We start from the raw sequence: 18,975 nt of genomic DNA, 5'->3' as shown, positions 1-18,975 counted from the left end.
CTGGCATTTGTATAGAACCATAGGCCTCCATGCATGTTCAGAATTGTTCCTTTGCCAATTAAGTCAACTTTCTTAATCCCATATCAATCCCTCTACAAAAGGTAAACAAATCTGTGCTATAAAGCATTGCCTGTACTGTGCAAGTATTCAGTTGGGGTGGGACTGGCAGATGGTTGTGACATTACCAATGTTTGCTGTGAGGTCATAGGCTAACCTAGGCGAAATTGACACGGGGATGGGGGGGACATGTCATCGTCCACGCCCCTCCCCCCAATATTCAGAACAGTTCAATTCGTCCCCCCAGTCATTTATTTGTGTTTCCATATCATCCTCTGAGGAAATAGCAATAGCAACTTCCACTTATCCTTCCACTTAGTCGTGTGTAGAATTGCAGGAAATCGGTTTTAAAATGTCTGACCCCCGTCTACTATTCGTCCCCACAAGTATCTACACCACAATTTCGCCCGTGACCTATTGAAAAGCCAAATCCCCTTGAAGGCTTAAATCCTCCTTTAACTTGTCTCTTCCCCTTCATCTACACTTAGCAAGTGACATCAATAAGTGATCATAGCTTTCATCTGGTCGATCTATGTCATGGAAAGACCAGGTGTTCCTAATGTTTGTACACTCAGTGTACATCTGTGAAGATCAAAATGGACAGCCATTTATATAGCTTCACAATAAGCTTACAGAAAGGTTGATTTATGCAAACCATTTTGAACATCTTATGACAGGATTATGACCTTTCATGTAGATATTATCTTGCATGTCGTGCTGGGCATGTTAGACATTTTGAAGAAAATAAGCCTTGAAGCACATGCATGCTGCTGTGGAGAGCAGAGTGGTTTGACCAACTTTTTTTATTTACTCAGAACGGATGTGAAGCTTTCCTTTAGGATAGATGTTTGCTTTGGCTTGAGGTGCTCGGTGCTGTAAGCATTCCAGTTTAGTTTGATCATAGTTTGGAAGATTTAGGCCAACGCCGGCAGCAACCAACAACAGTGTGGTGTTTCTGTGAATAGAGCATGTTCACCTGTTTTTCCTTGTTGACATCAATGCGCTCATGGTCTGTGGGAGAAAGAAAGAGTAAAAACAGTGACTGAATCTGCCCTGCAGTCTGTTGAATTTGGCATTCATCTGTAGTTAAAGGAATGATTACCACAGGAGAGCTCTACTTATAGCATGTCCTGCCACGTTGTCCTGTTATGATGCAGAGCTTAAAGCCTTACAGCCAACAAGTATTTTCTAAAGGAAAGGTGTAGCAGCTTGTGTAATGGCTTGTTTCACCCACAGTATAGGGCCATGCCTCTGTATTGGGAGGGAGAAAAAGGGAGGGAGAAAGAAAATGAAAGAAACAGAAGACGGACAGATTGCGAGTTAGTCAGACAGACAGACAAAGAGGCACACTGAGACAGAGAATCCTCATGTGACTTCCATGCCAAAGACAGCCAGAGGCTTTAAACTGTAGTCGCAGTTGATTTGAACTTGGCCCGTGCTGGTAGCTGCCAGCCAGCCCAGAACAGGACAACACAGTGTAGTGGAGATGGTAATCACTGCATCTCCCTGAGGTATAGTACTCTCTGATTACTTTGGTATCTTTCCCAGTGACCAGAATATGTTTAGAATCAGGGTGAATAATCAGCTCTTTAGTGGGATTATACTGACTGGTTGTGATTGGTTACATTAGTCTGTGCAGAGACAGAGATCATCAGATAGATGTGTGTCAGATAGTTGCTCTGTAACATTATGGGCATATTTATGTTAGATTGTTATCAGGTCTCTGTCTGTATTGGTGTTTTAGCTGGTATATCAGTCAGCAGTGTGTGGCTGCCTGTGGGGTGTTGAGTGGCGGGAGCGGATCGTTCTAAAATAAACCAAATGATTTTATATGTCAAGGAAAGGCTGATGGACAGATAATGTGAGTGTTAGAATCACAGTCACTCACCTGCTGCTATTGCCTATGACCGATTGGACCTTGTCTTTATGGTCTAGTTCCATATTATTGGACTTAGGTTCTGGTCATGCCTGATCTGGTTTCCATGGATACTTAGGTGTGTTGTTCCCCCAGGAGACCCCAGCATGTGAGGTGGTCCCAGGAGAAGAATCATCATGGAAACGAAGTGGAAACTGACCAGTGCACTCAGACACCACTCAGTGCCAACAGTGGCGGGATAGAACAGACAGGTGAGACAACTCGCACACCTTAGAGACACAGGTGACTAGTGCTGAGCAATTATCGGTTCAATTACTTGAATTCCATTTCGTTTTTTTGTGAGCCCAGAGAAATCAAATCATTCACGAGAGATTTGAGAAATGAAGTCAAGAACTATGCAGGCTGAAGGGAGTTGTAGTTTTCATTAAGTAAACTCAACCTACGTCAGCACAGAAACATGGTCATTATATACAATGACAGATCAGAGAGGAAGAGGCGAAGCGAGAGGTTTCACTCTCGCCGAAATCGGTCCAAAAATAAGCCCAATGCGTTTCTATGGGCTTATTTGGAACCTAAGCTTGTCGACTGCCTTCCCGCCTTTGGAACAACGACTCCCGTTGTTAGGGAATAGACATGAGCATCTTGTCATTGTGTACAGATCTCTGGACCGATACACTTTTATGCCTGCTACATTAGGTTAGATACACACAGACCGCATAAGAGAACAATGTTCACAACGACAAGGGGTACAGAGACCTTTTGTCTGCTTTGAAGAACGAGTAAAAACGATTTTGTCAGACCACTCTGCAGTATACTTAGACAGGCTAGCTAAATAAGATGACTAAAGACAGTACGGTATGGGGAGCACATTTATTTTTATTGATTTATTTCACCTTTATTTAACCAGGTAGGCTAGTTGAGAACAAGTTCTCATTTGCAACTGCGACCTGGCCAAGATAAAGCATAGCAATTCGACACATACAACAACACAGAGTTACACATGGAATAAACAAAACATACAGTCAATAATACAGTAGAACAAAATAAAACAAAAAGTCTATATACAGTGAGTGCAAATGAGGTAAGTTAAGGCAATAAATAGGCCATGGTGGCGAAGTAATTACAATATAGCAACTAAACACTGGAATGGTAGATGTGCAGAAGATGAATGTGCAAGTAGAGATACTGGGGTGCAAAGGAGCAAGATAAATAAATAAATAAATACAGTATGGGGATGAGGTAGGTAGATAGATGGGCTGTTTACAGATGGGCTATGTACAGGTGCAGTGATCTGTGAGCTGCTCTGACAGCTGGTGCTTAAAGCTAGTGAGGGAGATATGAGTCTCCAGCTTCAGAGATTTTTGCAGCTCGTTCGCGTCATTGGTAGCAGAGAACTGGAAGGAAAGATGACCAAAGGAGGAATTGGCTTTGGGGGTGACCAGTGAGATTTACCTGCTGGAGCACATGCTACGAGTGGGTGCTGCTATGGTGACCAGCGAGCTGAGATAAGGCGGGGCTTTACCTAGCAGAGACTTGTAGATAACCTGTAGCCAGTGGGTTTGGCAACGAGTATGAAGCGAGGGCCAACCAACGAGAGCGTACAGGTCGCAATGGTGGGTAGTGTATGGGGCTTTGGTGACAAAACGGATGGCACTGTGATAGACTGCATCCAATTTGTTGAGTAGAGTGTTTGAGGCTATTTTATAGATGACATCACCGAAGTCAAGGATCGGTAGGATGGTCAGTTTTACGAGGGTATGTTTGGCAGCATGAGTGAAGGATGCTTTGTTGCGATATAGGAAGCCGATTCTAGATTTAACTTTGGATAACATAACGTTAGATGGCCTGGCTGGCTGACTGCTACTGATGAGATTACTTTAAGGAATGAAAAATAATAGTCATCAAATAAAAGCTAAGTAGTATACACAACTGAAATATTTATTATTTCATAGTAATTTCCTCTTTTTCTATGGATGTCTACCCAATGTGGACCAGACATAGACAATGGAATAAGTTAATGTTTTGGCAATTGAATGTTCACTATTTTTGGCTTTAAAAAGTCATTATTTCATGTTTAAAAAAATATATAAAAAAATCGAAAAGCGTTATTTGTTTTTTAATAATCAAAACGAAACGAACCAACCTCAAAAAGCACTAATCGCTCAGCCCTACAGGGGACACAACTGAGGGAATTTACAGCAGTGTGCAGTGATTTACCTGTCTGCTACAGATCCACATGGACTGTTATATCAGTACCTATTACAGGTCTAGTTATAAACTCTACTCTAATACCATATGGGATGTTTGTGACCAGAGCTAACTTTGAGGACCAGGGAGGAGAGTCACGGCCAACCTGCAGTTCTGAACAAGAACCCCAACCAGACCTGGTTTACATCCTCCCTTTCCTTCAGACTCTCCTCTCAACACAGCAAGAAACACGACCTGGAAAAACTAGAGTCCACAGCTCAGAGGGAACACTGTCTACACAGGTGAGACAGAGCATTTTTAAAGCTAGAGTGTATAGCCTTCGTTATGGGATTTTGCATTATACAGTGATGTATTTTATTTTATTGGCCTTCTCTTAGACACTCTCCTTCTGTTACCATCTATGTATGTGTACAGATAGATTTGCACCAACACGGCTCCATAAATCAATGATATGAAAGTAAACGGGTTTAACCAAGGTTAATTAGTTCCTTGGACTGCTGTACTGAGGAAATACTTCAGATTGATTTCTTGTGTGTGTGTGTGTGTGTGTGTGTGTGTGTGTGTGTGTGTGTGTGTGTGTGTGTGTGTGTGTGTGTGTGTGTGTGTGTGTGTGTGTGTGTGTGTGTGTGTGTGTGTGTGTGTGTGTGTGTGTGTGCGTGCGTGCGTGCGTGCGTGCGTGCGTGCGTGCGTGCGTGCGTGCGTGCGTGCGTGCGTGCGTGCGTGCGTGCGTGCGTGCGTGCGTGCGTGCGTAATATATGTCAGAGATGAATGCAACTCTTATCAGTACGAGTCATTTGTCAAACACTGGCCCTTAGTAACAGCCGACCTTTACCTGGCTGTATTGTCACCTATCCATGTCAGCCCTTTAGACTGAGGCCACACACCTCTCACCATCAACTTATATGGCCCTGTGGCCCTGTGTTTGTGTGTGATGTCTTTATTACAAGTGTGATTTTAAGGCATTCAGTTATTACTCTGTTCCGCTATTGCTAACGTAGCCAGGCAACACCGCTGGAAGTAGTTTGGGGGGGTGCTGTGACGTTTTCGACGCAGAAAGAAAAACATTGCCTCTGCTGAAGATATCTATATGTGGTTTGCTAAAACAGGACTAGTAAAGGCCCAGTGTCCTAACTAAATGTATGTTGTAGTTGAGTGTTTACCAGCATTTGTAACTTGAGTCTGATAATTATCTGCACCAAACAGTTCATCTGAAAGTACTGTTGGAATATAAAAATAGTTGCTTGATATGTCTCCCAGTTCCGTGAAATACTTTGCAAATGCAACTTATTTCTATGTGAACTGAAATGGTCTATTCATTCCTTTTCAGTAGACACTCTTACCCAGAGCAACTTACAGTAGGGAGTGCATACATTTTCATAGTTTTTCATACTGGTCCCCCGTGGGAATCAAACCCACAACCCTAGCATTGCAAGCGCCATGCTCTACCAACTCAGCCAGATCATCACATCACATCATCACAAACCACTTGATGTCTCAATGTACTCAATTACTCTACTGTACATTGTTTTTCTTCATGGTGATGGTCTAGTTACAAACCTAGATGACCAGCTTGTGTACAATACAGTAATGTACATTTAAGTGGTTTGTAACGATGGTAAATTAATACTGCACAAAAAGGGGTTGTTTTCCATGTTATTTGATCAGTAAAAACAATTAATTTCATATGGATGTTTTGTGTCTTTGCCCATAACTTTGCACCTTTTTGATGTAAACATTTGAGGACAGGATTTAGTTATTTCTGAATTCCATTAGAATGACAATTGCAGAGAAAGGGACAGGGCAACAATTCTTACAATCCCAAGTATTGAATCTTGCAAAAGACTCTTCTTAATTATACAACTTTTTTTTGCTGGTAAAAAATGTTTTGCCCGTGCTACAGGCGTCTATCAGTCTGCTAATACAAGTAAAGGCCCAGTGCGCTACTTTTATGAAAATGTTTTAAATATTCAATATTTTTGAAATTAAAATATATTTATTTATAATTCAGATTTGAGGGGGTTATGGGTATATTGTTGGATCTGCTCCCATTGCTCAACACTCAACACGCCCAGGCAGCCACACCCTGCTGACTGATATACCAGCTAAAACACCAATACAGACAGAGACCTGATAACAATCTAACATAAATATGCCCATAACCCCCACAATACTGTTACGCCCCTACTTCCCGCGGCTATGAGCCCAGGTAAACATAAATCATGAAAAAGGGAGAGCTGGAGGATAGACAAGAAGGGGAGAATGAGCAATGGAGGTCAAGAGAGAAGATGGAATGTAGTTGATCCTGTGGATCAGGGTGAATGAAAAACGTGTGACACCTGTAATCTTTACAAAACATTAACACCCAGGAGGTGTGTCTGCATGCTTGTGTGTCTTACATATTATGGTATAAAGTGCATTCGGAAAGTATTCAGACCCCTTGACTTTTTCCACATTTTGTTACGTTACAGCATTATTCTAAACTGGATTCAATAGTTTTTTGCCCCTCATCAATCTACCCACAATACCCCATAATTACAAAGCAGAAATTTGTAATTTTTTGTTTTATTTTGCAAATGTATTAAAATTAAAAACACAACATTTACATAAGTATACAGACCCTTTTACTCAGTACTTTGTTGAAGCACCTTTGGCAGCAATTATAGCCTTGAGTCTTCTTGGGTATGACACTACAAGCTTGGCATGCCTGTATTTAGGGAGTTTCTCCCATTCTTCTCTGCAGATCCTCTCAAGCTCTGTCAGGTTGGATGGAGAGCGTCGCTGCTCAGATATTTTCAGGTCTCTCAGGAGATCAAATCAAATTTTGTCACATGCTCCGAATACAACAGGTGTAGACCTTACAGTGAAATGCTTACTTACACGCCCTTAACCAACAATGCAGTTCAAGAAATAGAGCTAAGAAAATATGGTTAATTGAGGTAGTTTGTACATGTAGTTAGGGGTAAAGTGATAATGCATAGATAATAAACAATGAGTAGCAGCAGTGTAAAATCAAAGGGGGGGGGGTCAATGTAAATAGTCCGGGTGGCCATTTGATTAACTGTTCGGCAGTCTGTTGGCTTGGGGGTAGAAGCTGTTCAGGAGCCTTTTGGACCTAGACATGGTGCTCCGGTACTGCTTGCTGTGCGGTAGCAGAGTGAACGTCTATGACTTGGGTGACTGGAGCCTTTAACCATTTTTGGGGCCTTCCTCTGATACCACCTAGTATATAGGTCCTGGATGGCAGGAAACTTGGCCCCAGTGATGTACTGGGCCGTACGCACTAGTCCACATTCATTTCCTGTGTCTTGCTCACGTTGAGGGAGAGGTAGTTGCCCTGGCACCACACTGTCGTGCATGGCCATGCAGTCGTGGTTGAACAGGGAGTACAGGAGGGGATTAAGCACGCACCCCTGAGGGGCTCCCGTGTTGAGAATCAGCGTGGCAGAGGTGTTGTTGCCTACCCTTACCACCTGGGGCCGGCCTGTCAGGAAGTCTAGGATCCAGTTGCAGAGGAAGGTGTTTAGTCCCAGGGTCCTTAGCTAAGTGATGAGCTTTGTGGGCACTATGGTGTTGAACACTGAGCTGTAGTCAATAAACAGCATTCTCACATAGGTGTTCCTTTTGTTCAGGTGGGAAAGGGCAGTGTGGAGTGGGACTGAGATTGCGTCATCTGTCGATCTGTTGGAGCGGTATGCGAATTGGAGTGGGTCAAAGGTATCCTGGAGGATGCTGTTGATGTGAGCCATGACCAGCCTTTCAAAGCACTTCATGGCTACCGACATGAGTGCTAAGGGGCGGTAGTCATTTAGGCAGGTTACCTTCGCTTTCTTGGGCACAGGGACTATGGTGGTCTGCTTTAAACGTAGGTATTAGAGAGGTCAGGGAGAGGTTGAAAAATGTCAGTGAAGACACTTGCCAGTTGGTCCGCACATGCTCTGAGTACACGTCCTTGTAATCCGTCTGGCCCCGCGGCCTTGTGAATGTTGACCTGTTTAAAGGTCTTGCTCACATTGGCTACGGAGAGCGGCATCACACAGTCGTCCGGAACAGCTGGTGCTCTCATGCATGCTTCAGTGTTGCTTGCCTCAACGCAAGCATAAAAGGCATTTATCTTGTCTGGTAGGCTTGCATCACTGGGCAGCTTGCGGCTGGGTTTCCCATTGTAGTCCGTAATAGTTTGCAAGCCCTGCCACATCCGATGAGCATCAGAGCCAGTGTAGTGAGATTCAATTCAATCTTAGTCCTGTATTGATGCATTGCCTGTTTGATGGTTTGTCTGAGGGCATAGCAGGATTTCTTATAAGCGTCCGGCTTAGTGTCCCGCTCCTTGAAAGCGGCAGCTCTAGCCTTAAGCTCGGTGTGGATGTTGTCTGTAATTCATGGCCTCTGGTTGGGATATGTGCGCATGGTCACTGTGAGGACGGCATCGTCAATGCACTTATTGATGAAGCCGGTGACTGAGGTGGTATACTACTTACTCAATGCCATTGGATGAATCCCGGAACATATTCCAGTCTGTGCTAACAAAACACTCCTGTAGCGTAGCATCCGCATCATCTGACCACTTCCATATTGAGTGAGGCACTGGTACTTCCTGCTTTAGTTTTTGCTTCTAAGCAAGAATCAGGAGGATATAATTATGGTCACATTTGTCAAATGGAGGGCGAGGGAGAGCTTTGTATGCGTCTCTGTGTGTGAAGTAAATGTAAAAATTTCTACCAGGTAAAAATGATTTCAATGATTTCAAGTCCCCGGCCACTAGGAGTGCCGCTTCTGGATGAGCATTTTCTTGTTTGCTTATGGCCTTATACAGCTTGTTGAGTGCGGTCTTAGTACCAGCATCGGTTTGTGGTGGTAAAAGACGGCTACGAAAAATATAGATGAAAACTCTCTTGGTAGATAGTGTGGTCTACAGCTTATCATGAGGCACTCTACCTCAGGCATTCAAACGGGTTCAAGTCCGAGCTCTGGCTGCACCACTTAAGGACTTTGGCTGGGCCACTCCTGCGTTGTCTTGTCTGTGTGCTTAGGGTCGTTGTCTGTGGGAAGGTGAACGTTCTCCCCAGTCTGAGAACCTGCTCCAGAGTGCTCAGGACTTCATCAAGGATTTCTCTGTACTTTGTGCCGTTCATCTTCCCCTCAATCCTGACTAGTCTCCCAGTCCCTTCCGCTGAAAGACATCCCCACAGCATGATGCTGTCACCACCATGCTTCACCGTAGGGAGGATGCCAGGTTTCCTCCAGACGTGACGCTTGGCATTCAAGCCAAAGAATTCAACCTTGGTTTCATCAGACCAGAAAACTTGGTTTCTCATGGTCTGAGTCCTTTAGGTGCCTTTTGGCAAACTCCAAGCGGGCTGTCATGTGCCTTTTACTGAGGAGTGGCATCCGTCTGGCTACACTACCATAAAGGCCTGATTGGTGGAGTGCTGCAGAGATGGTTGCCCTTCCGGAAGGTTCTCCCATCTCCACAGAGGAACTCTGAAGCTCTGTCCAAGGCCCTTTTCCCCCGATTGCTCAGTTTGGCTGGGTGGCCAGTTGTAGGATGAGTCTTGGTGGTTACAAACTTCTTCCATTTAAGAATGATGGAGGCCACTGTTGTTTGGGACTTTCAATGATGCAGACATTTTTTGGTACCCTTCCCCAGATCTGTGCCTCGACACAATCCTGTCTCTGAGCTCTACGGACAATTCCTTCGACCTCATGGCTTGGTTTTTTCTCTGACATGCACTGTCAACTGTGGAGCCTTTCCAAATCATGTCCAATCAATTGAATTTACCACAGATGGACTCCAATCAAGTGTAGAAACATCTCAAGGATGATCAATGGAAACAGGATGCACCTGAGCTCAATTTTGAGTCTCATAGCAACGGGTCTGAATACATATGTAAATAAGGTATCTTTATTTTATTTGTAATAAATTTGCTTACATTTCAAAACTGTTTTCACTTTGTCATTATGGGGTATTGTGTGTAAATTGTTTCCTCAATCTAATTGAATCAATTTGAGAATAAGGCTGTAACGTAACAACATGTGGAAAAAGTCAAGGGGTCTGATTAGTTTCTGAATGCACTGTATAACCATTAACATTCATTGTAATGATGTGTTATAATGTTTTTCTCTGCAGTTCTCAGGGACCTGTAAGGAACACACCTATAGCTCAAGCACAGGTAAACATAAAGCATTGCCATTTAGTGGCAACATTATTAATGACACTTTACTTAATAACACAATAGACATGTTATTAACAGTCATTACAGTTAATGTCACCAGTTTGTGTCATTATAGTGTTTCCATTAGCCAACATCAACTGTCATGACTGCTAATGGCATCTGCTATATTAACAGCGCCATGGAGGCCATATTATGAATGCTTCAATTAAATCGTTGGCACATAATCAATGTCAGTTTGAACATTGTGTAATCTGAAAACAACCAACATGAATGCCAGTTTGGGGAGGAGAAAAATGGTGTTTCTGTAGAAATCTCATGTACTTGGAAATAACCTGTTTGTCCAGACTAATTACTTTAATAACATTTTCATGGGAACATGACTCCTGCAATGCTCCAGTTTCAATAAGTACACTATTTGGATTTCCATGTCAGATTAAATGTGTTGTCACACACAAATACTCTACCACTCAGCCTACATAGCTTTGGGAGGTGTGGAGTGACAAGTCACAGTGTTGACATATGAAAACCATTACATGCTGCAGTTTGATCTAAGGCAATAGATTTCACATTTCTGACGTTGCATAACTTTTGGACTAAAAGCAAAATAGTTCAATCATAGATTCTCTTTTTCATGGAAAACCTTTGGCTTTGAGGTTAAAGCTTAACAGATATGTCTCTAATTGTTGATATCAATATAATCTGATTTGAACTTTGAACTTTCTCCTCAGGTGAAAAGAGAAGTCTCACCATCATATTATTTTATACCAGCCAATCGCCCTTCAGAGGAAGAGGAAGTGACATCACTTCCTTTTAAAGAGGAAGAGGATTCCAAGACAGCCATGTTGTCCTCCACGCTGGTGTCGGTTCTCGCCCCGCAGTGGAGTGGGAGAATACGCAGGAACAAGCGGGGCATGGCCGGTACGGACATTGGTGTGGTTGGCACGGCAACCAGTGAGTCTGGACAGGAAACCCAAGGTAGCGGACAGGAAGTGAGCAAGGGGGGTGTGCTTTTGAAGCCACAAGTCCCTCTCGAGACAGACTCTGTAGGACAACGACGACAACAACAGTTTCTGGAGACCCAGAACCAACGTGTTGGGGAGAGGGGGTTGACCCTTGGATCACAAGTCCATGAGAGGGCTTCAACACTGGGTAGCAGCAGAAGCACAGTGGGGGGCTGGTATGAGGGAAGCACCCCCAGCCTCAAACTGGACAACCCAACAAAGGCCCCAGTTTCTAAGCCTGTCTCTCTGGATGTGAGTTGGGGGAGGCTGGTCAACAGAGGGGGAGAGGGGGGAGCTGTTTCCCCTGTTACTCCCGACCTGCATGTACACAAGGGAATGCTACAGGCTAGTTGTCAAGGAGACCAGACATCATTGCTGAGTTCCAAACCAACAACCAGTAGCCTTCTTTTCTCTCTGAGAAGGCTCAACACTGTTGCGAGCTCTATCCACTCAGAAACCAATATCTCCTCTCCAACCAATGACAGAGATGGAGAGACTTCAAGTCCACACCTCTCTCCAACCACAACCAATTACAAAGCATCAGAGACAATTAGGGCACACTTTTCCTTAACCTCATCCAATGATGGAGCCAGAGAGAGGTCCAAGTTCCTCCCAAATTCAGCTTCTCCAACTTACAGGACAATAGAGAGATCAAGGCACCTCCCCTTACCAACTTCCAATCACAGAGAAGCAAATACACACAGGACACAACTATTTTCAACCTCGCCCAATTACAAAGACACAGAGGGCATACCCTTTACCAAACTTCCCCAGACTTCCAGGGCGTATCCCAACCCAACCTTCCCCAGTAAGCAGACTCTTCTGTTAAGTGGTCTAGAGAGACTTTCCCCCTCAGAGAGACCAGATGGAACCACAGTTCCCATCAGTGATACTCATCTTCCTTCCTCTCCACCGTTCCAATATGACCACCTGGATTTTCTAAGGAGCCAGTCTCTTCCCAGAGGAACCACCCTGAGATCTACTAGCTGGAGAAAGCACATTACTCTGGAGAACAGTGTGTCTAATCCCAGTTCCCCCCTCAGTCCCACTACCACTATCAACAACAACAACAACACATCCAGCCTCTCAAGCACTTCCAGAAATAATAACACAGGCCCCTCTAGCACCAATGATAACACTGGTGTCAATCCCCAAATCAGCATCAATAACAACAATAATTTAGTCACCCCCAACAATACCAACCTAAACCGCAATACTGTCACTGGCAAACACACAACTCAGAGCACCCTTAAAAGGACTTATGCTCAAGATATCCCAGACCAGGATTCCTATAGAATACTCAAAACTCAGGATTCCCTTAACTCGAATGACCGACAATCACAAAAGCCCTATTGTTTGTCCAATATCTCCTTCAGCTCTAACAACAGTAGCCCAGCTAGCTCGAGCACTTTGAGTTTCCCAATAAAGTCCAGCAAGCCTGATCGCTACAGTAGGCCATCTAGTTATGACACCATCTACACCCCTCTGACCGTATTTAGCCCCAAGACTTCAACCAGCTCTGAAACCAGTGACACTCAATCCTCCCTCAGTAGTCATAGAATCCTTTATAAGTCCCATTCCCCGAACCCCTCTTCCAGACAGCTCTCCTTACAAACCAGTATCGCCTCCACATCCCTCAGTAGCCACAGACCCCTCTATAGTTCCCGCTCACTCAATACCACCAGCTCTATGAGCCAAGACCCCCAAAACAGCCCAAAATCTCCACCCCCAGTCGTCAGAAGCCAGATTCCCATAGTGAGTAACACTCACACCCCCACATCCCAACTGCAGGCCCCTAAAACTGCTTACACGCCTACCACAACTCCCCAACCACTCCTACTTAAAACCGGCTACGTCCCCAGTATCCCAACCCCGACCCGCTACACCCGACCGTTGTCCCCAGCCAGCTATAGCCCCATATCCCTGAGTATCCCCACCACCCAGGCCCCCTCCACCCTTCCCCTCTCCCCACCCAGCTCGTCCCCTCTGGTGAAAAGGACGTTCATAGGCAGCCTAGACCTCTCCCCTAAGAAACACCAGCCCCAAGTGGAAGGGAGGGTAACAGCACATAGAGCGTGGCAGGAGTCACATTCACCTCAGAGACCTCTGTCCCCAACCAGACCCCTCCGTAGTGTAGGGGGTCCCGCCATCTTCTCCTCCCTGAGATCGAGCAGCCCAACCTGGGCTACGTCACCTTTGTCTCCCCCAACCCCCAGGACCACCAAACTACAAGTTTGGAGGGGAACCTCGATGCATAACTTATCCATAATATCTGATACATTGGTGAAGGAGGGAGGGCAAGCTCTCTCAGAGCGTGTTAGCGACCACACTTCAAACTTCACATTCAACCACACAGGAACCGACTCCACCGCAATAGGACCACAGAGGGAGACCGCTGCCCCTCTCTCCCTTCCAGATTTTGGGAGCTTTTCCAAGCCACGATTTAGCTCCCCGCCCTACTCCACACTCAAGTCTTCACGCCCAACACTGGGTGAGGTCACACACACACACACAAACTCACCCCAACCCCTTCTCTCACCCCCTACCTCACCCCAACACTACCCCTTCTACGGCCATCACAGGGCTAGGTCACAGGACAGTTCAAAGGTTGTTGCCTTGGAAATTGATTGGGTCAACAACAACTCCAAACAGACCAGTCAAGAAAATGTTGAGACACTTGTGTACAGGATTTCTAAAGTTGATTCCTCTGCCATATTGGACAGTATTAGGCCTGCACAGCCCTGTTTTCCTCGACACACTCCAGACAAACGAGTCGTCACAGAGATAAAGTCCAATGAACTCTGCCGTCTACCATTACAACACAGCCAGGTGATTGGAAGTCCCAGCTGTCAATCATACCAAAGCTCCAATGACAGTGGAGCATTAGACACTGAGAAGGATGTGTGTAAAAGCGAGAGTTTGCCTAAGAGTGGAGTGGCTCCATTACAAACCCAGAGCCCAAAGAAAGGCTTATTCTCACTGAGGGGTAAGAGAGACAATGTTGTTGCTACACCTGCTGCCAATCTCCCTAGAAACCCAGCGATGCCTCAGTCTGAGAAACCAAAGAACGAGTCAGAGAAGGAGCAAAAGGAAAGTAACAAAATAGACCTGGTGCTGAGTCGACTCCGGCAGACCTTCAGAGTCAAACGTCTCGATGACGAGAGGACGAAGAGAACACCCCAGCCACCTTCTGTCAGAGGAGCCAGTGACATTAGTGATGTCACTGAGAGCAGTGGTTCTAGCGATCGAGAAGAGAAGGAAAAATGGAGGGAGAATGATGGCGTTCACAAACCTTCAAACTCTTTCTGGGCTGGCAGTGAGCACACGTCAGATATGACGAAGGAAAATGTTAGACGTGAACACTCACAGTTTGAGGGTTTTAAAGACCATACAGAGGCTAGAAACAGAGACCAGCCTTGTGTTATGGACCTTCCTCAATTTGAGTCTTACAAGGACGAAAGCATCACGAAACCCAAAGACCAACCTTCTAGTAGCGAGATCAGCCCAACAAGGCGGCAGTTTGAAGCTTACAAAGAGGAGAGGATCAGTAGAGCCAGAAAGCAACCTCCTCAGAGAGACTTCAGCTCCGTTATGCGTCAACCCTGGGACCCCAGCCGCTCTGCAACCCTCCCTGCCTACAGAACCTCCTCAGGCAGCCCCAGAAACACTTTCTCTGTCTTACACTTCAGCCAGAAGGACTCTGAGAACGATAACGTGTTCCACGTTCCCAGGATTCCTCAGAGGAAGAAGACCACCTCTCTCTGTGAGCCAGGGGACAGGGAGTTTGGTTCCGGAGATCAGCGTGGCAGTGAGGGACGTCTGGCCTCCTTCTCCTCCTGTGCTGATCTCAAATATGGTCTTGAGGCTGGGCGTTCCTTCTGTGTGACTTCTGTGCTCTCTAGCCGACCTTCGGGTCCTGGACGCATCTCCTCAGGCCCTAGCGTCAGCAGTGTCAGTGACCTCACTTACCCCGCTCTGACCTTTGGAGAAGAGGTCATGACTTGGGATGACTGTAGGGTCAAAGGTGATTGGACAATACCAATGTGGGACACACACACAACCACTGGCCACAAAACCACAGGTGACAGCCAAGCTGTAAATGACTGGTCTGTCGTTAGTGACAGGACATCCAGAAATGAGCGCAAAACAATCAAAGCTAATTTTATAAATCCACACAAGGCTAGATCCAAATCTCTACCCAGAAATGTATCCTGGAGTTCAGAGTTCACCGCCCCATCTCCAACCTCCACCACCACTGGCCGCATGTGGAACCATGGCAGCCTGGAGACCTCTCACTCCCTGTGGGATACAGAGGGTCCTCCAACCCCCCCTCCGTCCCCAGCCTCCAGACGCATATCTCGCCCTCCCAGCTCCTCCTCTGCCTCCCCCACAGACAGCAGGGCATCACCGGACAGCCTGTCCCCTAGGGGGCGCCTACCCTCCAGGGGCTACGTCTCCAACCTGGCAGTCTTCGAGGAGTCCGACTCAGGCTCTGACATGGACTCTGACACAACCACAGATGATGAATACTACCTGGCAGGTGATGGCGGTGAGAAGGAGACTGAACTGTGAGAAGAAATACTGTATGGGATGCATCTCAATAGTCTAAAGTGGGTCTGTCTGTCTCCTTTTTGTCTCCTTCTATAGAAAGGATACTTACTTACACACCTATTTATGCTCACTAAAAACAGACTTGTTAAGTGGGCATAGCTCTGGGCCTCCCGAGTGGCGCAGTGGGCTAAGGCACTGCATCGCGGTGCTAGTTGTGCCACTAGAGAACCTGGTTCGAGTCCAGGCTCTGTCGCGCCTGTCCGTGACCGGGAGACCCATGAAGCGGCGCAAAATTGGCCCAGCGTGGTACGGGTTAGGGGAGGGTTTGACATGCAGGGATGTTCTTCTCCCATCGTGCACTAGTGACTCCTGTGGCGCGCCGGGTGCAGTGCACGCTGTCACAGTGTCCAGGTGTACGGTGCATCCTCCAACACATTGGTGCAGCTGGCTTCTGGGTTAAGCGGGCATTGTGTCAAGAAGCAGTGTGGCTTGGCTGGGTTGTGTTTCAGGGGACGCTTGAGTTGCAGCGATGGGACAAGACTGTAACTACCAATTGGATAAAATAAAAAGTGCATGGCTGACAGTAAAGAAGTCAACACTGTCATATCACAGGTTAAAGTCATGCTCTTATCCTGGGATCCAAAGAGCAGCTCATCATATGAACTCTACACCATATCCAAGAGCATGGCACTTTGTTTTTTTGTCATGTTGCTTGGATATATGGGCCTCTCACTTGACTTTCTCATGTCTGATATTTGTTTAGTTATCAGTGGGAAGTGTACTGTATATGCTAGGTTAAAGGTATTTCCTCATCTGCTACAGATTAAATGAACAAAGGGCTCTAGCTATGAAGCTATCCTATCCTGTTTTAATACTTCTGCAGCTGTTCTAACCATGTCCTTTATTCACAAAGCGTATCAGAGTAGGAGTGCTGGTCTAGGATCAGGTCCCCCCTGTACATATGATCATATTCATTGTGATCTGAAGCCAAAACGGATCTTAGGTGAGCACTCCTAAACTAAGACTCCTTGAGAATACGGGCCCTGTTGTGGTAGAGTCCTACACCCGGTGAGAGGTATACCTACCATACTCAGTTTGGCTGGGGTCATATTTCATTATCAAGTGCTGCCTATCAATATGCTTTAAGCTAGCATGCTATATGATATGCAAGGTAAATATCTTTGAATGTTTTAATTCTCATGGAAATCAGTATTTTCTATTTTGGTTGTCTTGGAAGGTTTTCCTGAAATGCGTATGTGTGCATTATAAACAGATGATTGTTATTCAAATTTTGTGAATTACTTTTTGTGTAATTCAACAATTGTTTTTGGATCAAGTATATGGTAAATATATTGTGAATTAACAATAAACCAGTTCTAATTCTGTATCTGCCCCTTTGTATTATAAGTATATATATATATATATATATATATATATATATCAAACTGTTATGCCCAACTATCATATCTAACCAAAGACTGTGTGCTGTGACATTAGTGTTTTGACTTTCCCCTTGCATACCTGAATAGTTATGCCTGCCACCAACACCACAAGAGCAGGCCTACCAAACCACATTCCAACTATACTAATGGACCTAGACTAACAATACTGAACGCAAAGCCTTATTACATACTTGCTGCTTTAAATAGTGCATGTAACGAGTGTGTGGATGGGGCTATTTAGTGGTCTTGTACTAAGACGGTGTTTCCTCTATTCCAATTACAATGCTGTAAGAATACCTCGATACAGTCGTTTGTCTGTGTGGTTAGTGGGATAGAGTGCAGCTGGTCACAGTTAACTTTGGCCATTTTCTATGATGTCACTTGGGAAGGGCCACACAGGCCTACACACCCAGAACAATGTGTACAAGCTATAATGTTTTTGTCATGCTTTAGACCTCATCGACCATCTTGGACTTCATTTGTGTTCAGTGTTTGTGTTCAAACTCTCTATTTGTGTCCGTTTCTATAGTGTTTTGCACAATAATTATTAATAGGTAATGCAATGTTATGTATACAACACAGGAGGTTGGTGGCAGCTTAGTGGGTGAGAACGGTCTCATGATAATGTCTGGAGCGGATTTATGGAATGGTATTAAATACGTAAAACACATGGTTTCCAGGTGTTTGTCATTCCATTGGCTCCGTTCCAGCCATTATTATGAGCCGTTCTCCCCTCACCAGCCTCCTGTGTTATACAATGTTATGTACAGTGCATTCGGAAAGTATTCAGACCCCTTGACTTTTTCCACATTTTGTTACATTACAGCCTTATTCTAAATTTCATAAAATAGTTTTTTCCCCTCATCAATCTAAACACAATACCCCGTATTGACAAAGCAAAAACAGGTTTTTAGAAATTTTTGCAAATGTATAAAAAAAGATATATGTAAGTATTAAGACCTATGTCTATGAGACTCAACATTTTTAAAGAGTTTTTGCTTTGGCGACAAACATGAGCATACAGTTCCTTCGGAAAGTATTCAGACGCCTTGAATTTTTCCACATTTTGTTATGTTACAGCCTTATTCTAAAATGGATTAAAAAATGTAACTCAGCAATCTACACGCAATACCCCATAATGACAAAGTGAAAACAGGTTTTTAGAAATGTTTGCTAATTTATAAAAAGAAAAAGGGATACCTTATTGACATAAGTATTCAGATACTTTGCTATGAGACTCAACTGAGCTCAGGTGCATCCTGTTTCCATTGATCATCCTTGAGATGTTTCTACAACTTGATTTTAGTCCACCTGTGGTAAATTTAATTGATTGGACATGATTTGGAAAGGCACACACCTGTCTATATAAGGTCCCACAGTTGACAGAGCAAAAACCAAGCCGTGAGGTCAAAATAATTGTCCGTAGAGCGCAGAGAAAAGATTGTCTTGAGGCACAGATTTAGGGAAGGGTACTAAAACATTTCTGCAGCATTGAAGGTCCCCAAGAACACAGTGACCTCCATCATTCTTAAATGGAATAAGTTTGAAACCACTAAGACTCATCCTAGAGCTGACCGCAATCAGGGGCTAAGGGCCTTGGTCAGGGAGGTGACCAAGAACCCGGTGGCCACTCTTGACAGAGCTCCAGAGTTCCTCTGTGGAGATGG

At 44.9% G+C, this 18,975-nt stretch overlaps 1 protein-coding gene across 1 annotated transcript; it reads left to right on the top strand.

Moving 5' to 3' along the window:
* The first annotated feature begins 1,475 nt into the window (after positions 1-1,475).
* On the top strand, positions 1,476-17,251 carry LOC106578445 (serine-rich adhesin for platelets). The gene is made up of 5 exons (XM_014157245.2): positions 1,476-1,568; positions 2,069-2,184; positions 4,248-4,422; positions 10,269-10,311; positions 11,043-17,251. Exon 5 carries the CDS (start codon positions 11,154-11,156, stop codon positions 15,885-15,887), a length of 4,734 nt encoding a protein of 1,577 aa, XP_014012720.2. The 5' UTR covers positions 1,476-1,568; positions 2,069-2,184; positions 4,248-4,422; positions 10,269-10,311; positions 11,043-11,153; the 3' UTR covers positions 15,888-17,251.
* The last annotated feature ends 1,724 nt before the right edge of the window (positions 17,252-18,975 follow it).

Source organism: Salmo salar, chromosome ssa19 (assembly GCF_905237065.1).
Source record: "Salmo salar chromosome ssa19, Ssal_v3.1, whole genome shotgun sequence".
In the NCBI taxonomy this organism is placed as follows: Eukaryota; Metazoa; Chordata; class Actinopteri; order Salmoniformes; family Salmonidae; genus Salmo; species Salmo salar.
Note: the sequence above shows the minus strand (reverse complement) of the source record. Positions and strands in the feature narration are given on the sequence as shown.

What these genes read in the sequence shown, in the direction of transcription:
- LOC106578445 (XM_014157245.2), top strand. Translation starts at nt 11,154, where the DNA reads ATGTTGTCCTCCACGCTGGTGTCGGTTCTCGCCCCGCAGTGGAGTGGG.